At 40.8% G+C, this 13,802-nt stretch overlaps 1 protein-coding gene across 1 annotated transcript in view; it reads left to right on the top strand.

The window, feature by feature from the left end:
- Positions 1 to 13,802, top strand: part of fgf11a (fibroblast growth factor 11a) — a 92,056-nt gene that overhangs the window by 50,958 nt on the left and 27,296 nt on the right. The window contains exon 4 of the mRNA XM_035675450.1: positions 11,555 to 11,658. Coding sequence (XP_035531343.1) covers positions 11,555 to 11,658 — 104 coding nt within the window. The remainder of the gene's footprint in view (positions 1 to 11,554; positions 11,659 to 13,802) is intronic.

The raw sequence follows: 13,802 nt of genomic DNA, 5'->3' as shown, positions 1-13,802 counted from the left end.
ACTACCGTTGCATAACAGCGCTCCTGGTGTCTCGGGGTATTTAACATCAGTCAGTGGAGGTCACCCCGCAAAGTGTTTGCGTGGGTTTGACTTATGGTTCATTTTATAACAACTATAATTCCATCAATCCCGGGATCTGCTTTAATGCTGTCCTCGGCTCTTTGCATTCTCAGGGGACAGCATGTGGGGGAGGTTGACAGGTAAGTCCTGTAAAACTCCTCAATCGTGCACTTTTTATTCAAGTCTAATTATTTATGCATTCACGCAGGGATCGTTGAGTGATTGACATCATTGTAACTGAGTATCAATCAGCAGCACAATCATCTACCTGGCTGCACAGAATATTGAAAGGGTAGAAATAGCTGTGTGTGCATGTACTGCAACACACTGACTGTCAGGCTTATCTGCAGTAGTCTCCTTGGGAGCAGAGACTTTTCCGTATAATGCAAACTGGCCTGGAACCAGACAGCTTTCAGTTTCACTGCATTTCAATCGTAGCTCCTATTTTCCCCCAAAACCTCTTCTTCTTTGCTTTTTACAGCCAATAGAGATCATGTACGCGTGTACAAACTGGATGAACAAAGTGTTTCCTGATACTGTCAAGACTGACAACTTTGGCACGGATAGATTCTGTTTGGGGATCATGGGGCAAAAACGAGCAGCTGGGCCCCCATTAACCCCCGATTCCTCTCCCTCTCTACTCAATATATACATCCTGGCCTCACTGCTGAGTGTGAATTTGATTAAATTCAAATTGATTTAAGAATATGCAACCTGTAAGCAAAATATCAGCTTAAATGTAGCTCTTAAAACTAGAATCTGACACACAGGCCTTCTTCGAGACAGGGTCTCAAGATAAGGTAATAAAACAGGCACTTATGTCATGTCAGTTCATATTATGCTTTAATGGTTCTTTTATTGTATTCCCATATAAAGTTATGATTCATCACATTACCATAAATGACCACATAGTGAACTTGGGGCTTTTTCAGTCTGGGGCTCTGGGGCAGTGATCCATATTCCCGTTGGTAATCCATCCTTGCACCTTAGTTATCAACACACATTTCTGTCTTGTGAGTTTCCCCTGATGTGACATGTATCCAGGGTCCTGTTTTTGTAGTTTCAGGGCTAAAACAGCTAGCACTCAGCCAATCAGATAGATAAAATAAGAGTTTATCCAGATTATCTAAATCACTTGAGCTGCATGTGAACGCAGCCAAAATGTCTAACAATCTCTCATGCAGGTTAGTGTTAGCAGGCTACCACAGCATGTACTATAGGTTAAAGTTGCAGTATTTACTATTCCACACATGTATAGCCTTTGATGCCTGCACCTGCCCAGAGCTCTTGTAATGCAGAATGGGCTCTCGCGTCGGCTTTCTGAACCTTTTACTTATAAACACAGATTAAACACTCCAAGTCATCCAACATTGAGATTTCAGCCTCAGGTTTTCCTGTCCACAGAAATGTCTGTACAAGTAATATGATGTCACAAAGTTCTGTCTTATTTGTGACACGGCTCACCCTAAAAGCACAAATTTGACATTGTGCAGAACAGTGCTATTATTTCCATTGGAGAGCACTCAGGTAGTGTCTGAGTGCAGGGGTGCACTCAGACACTACTGTGATGGCAGTTAAAGCCTGTGAGGGTGGGCCAATGGACAGTAATAATGCAATGACACATATTTTTCAGTTGTGATCTAGACAACATGTTATTGGCGTCACCTTCCACTCCCCTTTGTCTCCTCAAAATGTGCATGGGTTAGGGTTAGCCAATAAGACAAAAAAAAGAGGCAAATCATCAGCAAATGGGATAAATAATTATTTGTGATATATGTCTGAGACCCTTGATGGAGTTCTTGGCTAACTGTGGGACTGACTTACTGATCTGCACAAAAATATGGTGGCGATTGTTTCTGCAATTGCATACAAATACACAATGCAAACACACTTTTTCCAACCACTACAGTACTTGTCTAACTTGATGCAAACATAAAAATTCTATCACTGTTTCCCCTTTTAACTCTGACTTCTCCTCACGCTCCTTTATACCTGTGTGACCTGCTGTGACCCGGTGTAATTACACAGAACCAATGACCTCCAGGGAGCAGGTGGGAGCATGGACCCTCTTTGACTCCCTCTTGTCACCTGTCCTCCTGGACTGCCTGGCTTTACAGCAGCTGCCTTCACCTCCTGGTTCTCCTGGACAGAAGGGAAAGGTTGGTGTAGGGACAAATGTTGGAAGGAGGTATGGAAGCACTGAGGGGATGTAGCAAAAAAAAGTCTGGCTTTTGTATGGCCTTGCGATACTACTTTTTTTATGAAGTTCCCTCAGGGCTTCAATAACTAGGCGATAGAGGAAGTTGCCACAAAGCTAGAAGTGACTTCATATTAAAGCAAACAGCGACAAAGGGAAGGAAACAGAGGATAAAAGGATCAGAGAAGAGAAAGAGGGCACGGTGGAACACGCCAGAGAAAACTGAGCCAGCGAGACAAGACGGGTTGGCGGAGGAAAAGAGAGGAAGTGAGAGGGAGGGGAAAAACGTGAGGATGATGGAGAGGAAGAGAGGGAGCGATGGGGAGCAGGAGGAGCAGCTGGCACACAGCTGATGGCTCCTCAATCACTGTGTCTCCCCCCTCTGGTGGGAGGTCAGAGGAGCTGCCATCCCCTCCTCCCGCCCTGCTCCTCTCTCCTTCTCTGCTCTTGGCTCTTGGCTCCAAGCTGTTATGTAATAAAGCTGGAAGAGGAATGAAGGCAGGGGAGAGAGTATGGTGAGGGAGATGAGATTTATTATCTATTTATTGGGGCCGAAGGTGATGTTAAAGGACTATATTGGTGTTTTTGCACGTTTTAGCCACTTTACGCTGAATCGTTTACTCTTTTTGCCAACTACTTTCCTATGTAGACACTTGAAATATTAAATCAAAGTGTAATTTTATCAGTCACATTATATGTGTGTGGTAATGAATTTGAAACAACTGAAGGATTTGGTAAGTCAGACCCTAATTGTGTATGTAAACATTTATATAGCATATTTCAGATGATTCTGATGACATAAGCTGTTAATTACAATCTTCCAAAATGTCTTTTTTGATGCTACTACCAGGCTTTAGAAATATTCAAATTCTGCACATTGTAGCTCTTAATTTAAGCAAATTTCTGGTACTGTGACATTAAATATGGCTCACCTTGTACAACTATAATGTTTTACAGACCTGAAATAGTACATTTTATTTCATAGTTTTCAAGAATAAAAAAGATAGACTAGAGGAACATCTTAAAGGTGTAACATTTAGGAGGATCTATCAGTAGAAATTGAATAAAATATTCATAGGTATGTTTTATCAGTGTATAATCATCTGAATACAGGAATCGTGTTTTTGTTACCTCAGAATGAGTATTTTTATCTACAGACGCCGTGGGTCACCTTCCATGGAGTCCGCCATGTTGAACCCACATGTTTCTAAAGTAGCTCAGACAACAAACCAAACACTGGCTGTAGAACCCAGGTTTGGAGTCCTCTATAATGTTAAATGTTCATGACTAATAACCAACAATCAAAAGTTTGGAAAAAAGTTATTATTAATTTAGGGTGATTAGTGATTGTAACATATGCAAACAATTGATTCAGATGTTGTTAACGTCTGATGGTGCAAGGACATCACCTTTTTCCAACTGAGCCCCACCCACTTCAAATCAGCAAAAAGAGCAGACAGAACAACAAAAACACAGTCACTCTTGAAATAACCAAAACAGTGTTCATCCCATAACTCATAGTGAGAAGATCGAACAAATTTGTTTTTGTGTCATTTAAATGTTCATTCCATTGTGTGTTACTGTGTTATAGTGCAGCGTATGGGTCTAATCAAACAGATGTGATAGAAAACCACAGATAAAGGCACAGAAGAGGGGGGTTTGGAGGGTTGACAGATGAAGAAACAGACAGAGAAAGAAACAGATCTCAAAGGAGCTGAAGGAAGATTAAAAAACACACAAAAGAAAGCACGAAGGGAATAAATGCGACAAGCAAGTGATGACGGATGGAGCTGCTGGTGTGATTGTCACTGGATTTGGCCTCTTTCCGAATTCTGTTTCTTGGAGAAGAAGAAGAAGAAGAAGAAAGAAAAACCCAGAATGAGACAGCAAGACAGACGGTTTGACAGACAACAGGAGAAGAGAAAAAAAGGAGGAAAGGGAAGTAAAGAGAGAGAGACAGAGATGAAAGCTATTGACTCTGTGTGTACATCCGAAAGCCATAAGGAGGAAGTTTGATTTGCCGACTTTTATCCACTGTAATTACCATCTCCCACTGTTGCAAGGAAATTTTACTTATCTCTTTCTCTGCTCTGGAACAAGTCTACTTGTTCTCTCTGTCTAACTTTCCCCAGTGCTCGATAATGCCTCTTCGCAGAGGACAGAGAGGGAAAAAAAATTCAAAGACTTGAAAGGCAGATGAGGGAAACTTCGCTCTGCGTGAAAGCCGCAGTATTCAAGGAGGAAAAAATGTGAACATCGAAAGCTAAAGCTCTCCCAGCCAGATGAGGAGTAAAGGTAAAAGACTATACCAGAGCGGGCTCGTGAGGATGAGAAGAAGAGCATGAAGAATACCAAACGAGGGGAAGTGAGGATGGAAGATACAAAAGTGGGGAGGCAGAGATAAAGAGAGAGAGTGATGAAGAGACAGGCGGAGAAGGCTGCGGGGTAAAAAAGGACAAAGATGAATGGACGCGGATGGAAAAGTATTGGTTTCACAGGACGGAGAGAACGACAGCAGGCCATGAGGGAACTGAAAGGGAACAAATAAGGAAGAAAAATGGAGAGACGTGTAAAAAAAACAGAGTGAGATAAGAAAAAGGTTGTTAATTCATGACAAGGCAGGGTGAAAAGACAGAAAGCACCAGGGAAAGAGAGGAGAAGAGAAGAAGTGGGAAAGACAGATGGACTGAAAAGAAGACAGATAAAGGCTGAGAGAAATCAGTTATGGAGAGGGAAAGCCTGGGGGAAGAGGTAGAAGTTAAATAACAGGAGAGTGAAGGTAGTTGTCTTGTCATCAGAGTCATCGACCACCAGGGAAATCAGGCGTGAAGCTCAACTACAAGTCATTTAATCTACTATTGAGTCCTAAAAGCTCATTTTTTACAACACAAATGACAGTGTGTGAATGGAGGGAGGCTGTTTCATTTTGTTTTCTTACAACTTTATTAATTTGATTGTCACTGTGCTGATCCCAGTGCAGTGGTCTGTCTCTTTTCAAAAGGTAGATGTTGAATCAGGATGATTTAAGTAACAAGAGAGAAACTTGAGCTCTTGAGATGGACATTTACTGGACAGCTGAACTATCATTTATTACCTTGCCAAGCCTAGGCTTAAACTTATTAAACATTTTGTATGTATATATTTTAATGTGTTTTTGCCTTCGTTTGACAGTCAAGCATGTAGAGAGTGACAAGAACCAAAGAAGGGGTACGACCATTGACAGTATATATAATGGCCAGAGCTTCCAAGTCCATGAAGTGAAGCGAACACGGAAGTGTCTTAAACCTGCATTCTAGCAGGGGGAACTCCATTGGCTTCAATACAAAACTGCAGTCTGACCAAAGTTCTCATTTGATTTATTAGCTCAGTAAACAGTCTCCTAATGATTGTATGGTCTCAATCGCTAGTTTTAAGTCTTCCATTGTATCCTGCTACAGACAAGTTAAAACTGCACAGCCAATGATAGCAGCTCAACTCGCAGTACGTCACCTTCACTGGCTCTGGGAAGACCAGAGGCTTCGAAACTGTATCCCACAAACCAATGGGTGATGTCACGATTCACACTTTGGTATGATATGCAACATTCCACTTGTACTGCATCGGTGTAGTCCTCCAATAAGATAATATATCGGAGTTACCAGTTTCCCACATGTGAATCAAACAGTAATATCTTTCCCATTTCTACCATCCATTCTATATTACTAGGAAAGTGACAACATCGAGTATGCTCAAACTCAGAGTAGGGCTGTGTATTGGCAAGAATCTGGTGATAAGATACGTGTCACGATAGAGGGGGTTACAATTCAATATATTGCAAATTATTGCAACACTGTAAGCAATTGCGATTTACAAAAAATCTTATTTTAGGAAAACTATACTCCTGCATTTCTATCTGTCACAGTCCCTGAAACATTAACATCATATCCCTCAGTTTGCGTTACAACACTGCTATCTAGCCATTGGGGGTGTAATCGATACAGTGTTTTTTAAAATTGATACAATATTACAAAACAAAATATATGGCCTTGCTTACAGTTTTGCAGCATATCGCAATACATTGAATAGTAACCCCTGTGTGACGATATGTGTTGTATTGCCAGATTCTTGCCAATTCAAAGACCTAGTGGTTAGTATGGTACAATATTAGTATGCAGAATGGAATTGGGTCATGGCTACTACAGTAATTTGGAGCCTTTCTCAGCATGTACTTGGCTATAGACAGGGAATACAGGCTCCAGCTACGTCCAGTCTGTTGCTTGTTTGAACTGCTGACGGTGCTTTCTGCCAGCAGTGAGGAAAAAGTTACTGATTCTGTCAGGGACAATGATGCTTCACTTATCTCAGCTTGAGGATTCTTGATCTTGAGAGCATGATCTCGTCTAGCTTTTCTTTTAGCTTATTCGACATGAGTGAATAACTATTAAGAGATAATCCAGAAATGAGTCCATTTTAGAAGTTTCTGTCACATCACAATGCTTTCGCCAACTCAGCTTCATTCAAACAGGAAATAGAATAAAGGACGCGGGCCTGTCCAGCAGTTAAACTCTGTGTGACTTCTTACAGATGACTATAATCCTCTTCTCATTCCAGTAGAGACCAACTGGGCTGCACAATACGGCGCTGCAGAGCGGCAGCGCAGTGTGCAGGCCTGCAGATGCCCTCTGCACAGCTTAACTTTGTGTCCTGCTACTGCTTCCCCCTCCTCTCCCTCATTCCATCTCCACTTTCTCCTTGTTTATTTATTGTGAGATCTCAAGCCTCAAATTGACTTGTGGGATTGATTTGGCAACACCCTCCTCCTTCCCCTTCATTTCCCCTCCCCTCTTCTCCTTTCCCCTCCCTCCGTCTCTCCCTCAAAAGACTTTTTGATTAATCCAGCGACCTCCTCTGCGATTTTGCAGAGAAAAAAGTGAGTCAAATGGAAGGACGGAGAGAGAGCGAGAGAGCGATGAGGGAAACAGGGAAAACAAAAGAGAGATGGGATGCCTCTATTATACAGCCATAACCCTATGTGATCCGTTTGATAAGAAAAGCTCTTTTTGATTGGGGGTGAGAAAGGAAGCAAACTCTTTCTAGGGGAGGGGAAATAAAGAGAGATGGATGTAGAGAGAAAAGAGATGAAATAATTGACCGTTCACTAAGCTCATTACTGTTGCTACGCCTGTCAAGCTTTCCATTTTGGGACAGTACAGAGTTTACAATAATGGGTAGATTTACAACTTGAAGCCTAAAGCCTAATTTTGGAAACAATGGATCCTGATTTCTAGCCAGTGACATCACCTGTTTTTTTTTTTGTTTTTTTCAGCTCTAGCTAGCTAGCTAATTAAGCCAACATTAGTTTCATGAGTTTTTTTAGGGCCGACTTTTTAATGTTTCCAGCTGACTAGTTTTAAAACAGGAACCCTGTGAAAGGGTCTTATGCATCTGATTGCTACATACTTGATATTGTGCTAAAAGACTGAGGCTAAAGCTAATGTTACATGTAAAAAGTAAGTTTCCTAAGCAGATGATGATCCATGTAGAAATAAACAGCATCCAACATTTTTCTTGCATCGCAGTTTAGAGCTAGCTAGTTGTATTTTGTGTTTATGTATGATGAACAACTAAAATCAGACTGTATTTCGTTCTAACACGACCCTGTTTGGCTGCTTAGCATGCCCACTCAGACTGAGGTTACTTTTCGTATTTTAACAACACAAAATACTTTTTAGGATGAGAACTAACTTGTGTTTGGTGAATGCGACACTATTTGGAATGAGGAATTTCCCAAATCCAACAGAGCAATGTTAATCAAAGCAGCATAAGACGCATGCAAGACCTTTTTTACATAACCTCCACCCCCCCAAAAATATACTGTGTCATATAGGGTGACCATATTTTTAAAGCACCAGATCGGGACCCTGTGTATGTGCACGTTATTAGCATACTAGCAGGTTCCGTTAGAAAGAGCCGCAGGCTACCAACATCCTTGATAACAAAAGATTGATTGATTGACACACATACAGAGAAATCAGTGTTTAATTCGAATGTGTACAGGCATTGTTGTTTTAGGTAATGAGTGGGACAGAACATCATAAACCTGAATGTAAGTGCTGAAAACAAGTATATTATTATAATTATTATCTAATTGTGGTGAAAACCTGTACAGTTTGGTAGTGAATGTTGAAAACCAGGACATAATAGGTTGTAAGATAGTAAGCTGGACATACTAACAATTACAGGCTTACTTCAGAGCAGTCAAACACACTTTTCTAATTTTTCTTTTACACATTTTGAGAGTAAAAAAAAAAAAAGAATCATCCAAACTCTTTATATATGAAGTACTGCTCTCACATCACTTCACCATGCAGAGATAAAAAAGTGCACATGAGAAATGCTCTCTTCATTCTTCATTTTATTATTGAGGGCAGCACAGTGCTGCATGTGTGGCGGTGTTCTGTCCGTGTGTGTCTCAGTGTGCAGCAGGTCACGCGGGGTCATCAACACCACGGTAAGGCTGCTGGTGTACATAAGAGAGGGAGAAACAATAGTGAAGGGAAGAAGGAGAGTGAGAAGGAGGGAGGCGACGTGTGTGTGTGTGTGTGTGCCCTGCTCTATTTGTCATCCCGGCCACGGTCTTTGGTGACACCTTGTTCATTTGCGAAACCGACTGTTTGAGATGCAGGGATCGATCGAGCAAATAGGAGCAGGGCCCTGAAGATAGAGAGAGGAGGGAGATAGAAAGAGGGGGTGAGACACGTGCTGTTTTCATTTGCACCTTCAAATTGGACACACATCACTATCTGTACGGTGTTTTGTTTTATTTATACTGGAGTTATTATTCCTGTTTAATGTGAGATTGCAGTAACTACTCTTACATTAGCAGTAAGAATGTTAAAAATCTTTTCAGCCCACATTCTGCCTAAATATAGTTGTAACTTGTAAGTTTCCCTCAACAGGATGTGGAAGAACTCGTGAAACCAAATCTTTCTTGATAATTCCTAACACAAAAAAACTCAATATTCATCAAAAATAAGACTGACAAGGTTTCAGGATTTTTTTCCCCATTATGGCCAGCATTGACTTTCTATCTTGGTCTGATAACTTAACTTCCATCCATTATGTTGGCAGAACTTTTGATTTGAAATTGATTTGTTTAATAGCAGCTAATGGCTCCATGAATCTAAAACATACTCCTGAGAATTTTTCATCTCTATAAGACATCAGTCATTTTGACAACCAAGCTGTCACTCTATAATGCACACTTGTAATTGGTCAAAGTAAGAAAAAAAGAACCTACAATGTGCTGCAAACTGCATCATAATGATGCTGGTTTCTATATTTTGGAGCAGAATTTAAACAAAAGTTGATCCCAAGACAGTCTTAAATTGTATTATTGGAGGAGTTGTACAAACATGACTTATGACAGATGTGATGCTCATTTCGGGAAGATTCAATGGTCTATCAGTGGGGCAGGCGTGTGGTTACTGAGAGTGTTACACCTGTGTCACAGGCTCAATTCCTACCAACAAGAGTTTGTTCAGCAGTCCTGCAACAAGATTCCTATGTGTTCACTCATATAAGAACATATCATATATGACTAGAATTAAAGAATCTCAACTCAAGGTCCATGACCAGCTGTTTCCTCAGCTTTCTAACACATCTCATGATCTTCATAGGCAGATTGTTTTCATGGTCAACCTAAAATATAGTAGTTGGAACTTGTTGAATTGGCTATTCCATTCACTAATGAATATATTGTGTTGGGAGCTCCAAACTATTTCATCCAAGCTCAATTTTTTTTTTTGTTTAATTTGACCTGACCTTTAAAGAGATAGGTAAACATTCATTTAAAGTAATTTAAGGAATAGTTTGAACAGTTTGGGGAATCCACTTAGTTGCTTTCTAAGCGTTAGATGAAAAGATTGATACCACTATGTGTCTATGCGTTAGCTGTGGAGCCAGCACTTGGTGGTCAATTAGCTTAGCTTAGCATAAAGAATTTACAAAAAAGCAAGGTGTGTTTACTCATATAACTCCTTAAAACAAAGCAATTCAAAGTGCTTTCACAAGACAGACATTTACAAAACATTTACATAAGACAGGGAGCTAGCCTTGCTCACTCAAAAGTACAAAAATATGCTTTCCAACACCTCTAAAACTTACTAATCAACACCTCTATCTATCTTGTGTGTAATCCATACAATACAAACAGAAATGTAAATAGTTGTGCCTGACAACCTCAGTGATGATAAGATTCCAGGATGTCACTAGAAAGAAAATGATACAGCACATAAGTCCCAGTGCACAGACACCAGAGTGGTATTGATTTTCTAACATACTCTAGGCAAAAAAGGAAAGAAGTACAATGACCAAAAATATTCCTTTAATTTTATTATAGCTCTAATGTGTCCGATCCTCTGAAGCTCATCTGTTTTGGTTGTCTTACTCATCCCAGATCCAATTCAAAGGCTTCAGGGACACTAATCGTCACGGTAGCGTTCGGTCAATATGGTTGATGTGACCACAGAGCAGCTGGCAGCCGGAGGCCATTTTGTCAGTATCACTCAACTTACTGTGTCACATTTTATAAGGCCCTGCTTTGGATGGTGCACACTCGCACTGCTCTGAGAAGGATAAACACACATCTGCGTACGCAGGCAAGCACATGCACATACACAGGCAAGTATCTGCATGCATGGGTAGAAAAAAAGCACCCTGACAAATTACAAGAACATGTGGGCATCCCCACTCAGGACAACAGATTCAAGCACACAGTGTGAGTGCTGTTTTGGTGGCCAGGTTAAAGCTAGTTTATATGGAGAGCTATGCACATAAGAAATCCAAGGTTCCATATGAAGGGGATTCAGCGAACTGCATTACAAAGTGCTGTTTACTGTGTCGGGACAGAGGAAATGAATTCAAAGCGGGCTCAGGAAATGTCACTTTCTAATGTACTGTATTCTTAAAGCTCTCTGCTAAGCTATGCTCTCTCTATCTCTCTCTCCAGCAGGGGAATTCTCCATACTGTCACTCCTGTCTTTGTCTGACCTCCGGTGTACCAGCAACCAGACTTTATTCCTCCCTAAATCTCCCTCCCCTAATCCTTCCCTGCCTCTCCTTCTCTCTTTTTCACACACTTTCTATCCCCGCCTTCGACAGATATACTGTACAACAGGGAGGATGAAATAGGAGACATCTGGAAAGCAATTGTCTTTTTATGCCACGAGGAAGCACTGTGAGCGTTTAAGAGAAAGAATGATTGCTCTAACACCACTCCTGCCTCTCTGTTTTGTTTTTGTTTTTGTTTTTTTGCAGTGCAGTTCAACTTGATTCCTGTGGGGCTCAGGATAGTGGCCATCCAGAGCACCAAGACAGGGCTCTACGTTGCCATGAACAGCGAGGGCTACCTCTACACTTCGGTACGGTCAGCACACACAGTACAGTAATGCCGTAAGCCTTTAAAAACTTAATTTGTGATTTTATTACACCAGTCCTGGGTGAAAAACTGCCACTCCACCGCTGGCTTTGTGTTTGCTTGTACTTAGTTGATTAAACACAGTGTACAGGGAGTGTGTGACAGCAGCACATGCATTCTTAATGTTGCTGTAGTGTTGCTTGAAATGAAGGTAATACAGAAAATATGTCTGGAGTTGCATGCGGTTTTGAAAGCTTTTTAAGTCAGTCTGTGTGGCAACATCAGTTGGATGTCAAACTGACTTGTGATAGCCTCTTATGCACAACTTTATGTTGCCTTTAAAAAGTCTTAGAAGAACAAAAAAGGCCCCTGCATTTATTATTTATTCCCATATCAGAGCTGAAATCTGTACTGTAACTTACCGCACACTGTTGATCGCTGCAGTGGAAATAGGTAATCCACAAGAAGAGTGCGATACTGCTGGGCCGCTGCTTGTGTCTCATCTGCTTTGACCAGGCTACATTTTGCATATACTTTACAGCCACTGTAAAGCAATACAATACAAATCAGACATATTGATCACCATATATAAATAGTATACATTGTCCAGTCCTCATTCATTCATCAAATGTTCAGCGTGTTGATACTGTAATAAACACATACATAATAAATACAGCCACATAATGGCACTAAATCCTACACACTGGTCCTTTAAGTTGTTTAGAAACTCTGCTAGCTTATTCACATATCAGCAGTATGCACTGTATTTAGTTATTTAAAAGGTTATTACAACTTGCAGTAAGTGACAAAAGTGAAACTTTGAAGTTAGACAAAGTCAAAGATGACAATTGTCCTTCTTAAAGTTTTTTTTTTTTACTTTGTTGCCCTTAAATGTTGAGTTTTCTCTACAATTGTAAAGTGTGGCTGTTTTTTGAAGCCTCGTGTGTCAAATTAAATATGGGTTTGGTTGCATAGGCAGACATACTTTTTTTCTAACCTTAAGAGTGCAACTGGAAATGCAAGTTGTGCCAGCTGTCACCAGGGATAGGATGATAGTCCATATACTACACCTTTTGTGTCCATCTACTATTTCCAAGATCAAGGATGAACTCAACTAAAGCCCAAGTGGATATAAATGTTTTCTTAAAAATGAATAGTAAATATTTTACCTGACCACAAACAAAAGAAGGAATTGCTCAGATGTAAAACAAACAATATGTTCCCTTGTACTTGCACAGTGACAGGCTGAGGTGGTGACATCTGAAACTGTGTGTCTGCATGCATCTGCGCGTGAAACACTCTTCCCACTGTCGGTCACAGCAGCACTTGTATACTACAACTTGTGAAACAGTTCATACGGTGCTTCAAGAGAGTTATTTTGCATTGATGTGCAGAGAAAAGCGGCATAGCCGAGCCATGGATTTGAGAGGTAAATGGAAGAATAGATGAAGAGACAGAGGGTGGATCAGAGTGCACTCTATAAGGATGCAGAGAAAAGCTCTTTTTTCAGCCTTTTTTTCCTCTTGGCATACAGGCAAAGTGTGTGAGATCTTGTTTGAAGTGCATCGGTGCGCTCACTTCAAAGTGACGCTGTCCGCATGCATACTGCCAGAGACAAGGAGAGGAGATACAGGGTTTCTATCAGGTGGAACAATGGAAAGTCAGCCTGGAAATAATACACAAACACTTATAAACAAAAGTCCTCCATCTGCTGCAGCAGAGCATGTGAACATCATTCTGTTGGGACATAGTCATGCACAACGTGCAATCATGAAATTATTTATGTACATTTTTATTTCATTTGAAAAGCTGTGGGGAAGCCTGCTTGCCTCAACATACAATCCCACACCAGAATCTCTTGATTCTCTACAACAGAAGCCATAAGGGAAAAATGATGATGATGATGAGAGACAGGTTAAAAAATACCAGAATTTCCCCTGAAGCAGTGTAGTTTTAACTGTTAGTGCAACTTGCTGAAATGTCAGAAGTAGCCCCAATCCATATTTTAACCTAACTTTAACCCTCCAACCCCAAAAAACTAAACTTTTCCCCTAATGAGCCCCAGAAAATGGTCCTTGCACATGACTTTTCCAGGGCTTGGAACCCCCCTAGACAGTAAAAAACCTTACATGCACACACACACACACA

Source organism: Morone saxatilis, unplaced genomic scaffold (genome assembly GCF_004916995.1).
Source record: "Morone saxatilis isolate NCDOM2014 unplaced genomic scaffold, NCSU_SB_2.0 Contig4, whole genome shotgun sequence".
Lineage (NCBI taxonomy): Eukaryota > Metazoa > Chordata > Actinopteri > Moronidae > Morone > Morone saxatilis.
This window is presented reverse-complemented; position numbering and strand designations above follow the sequence as displayed.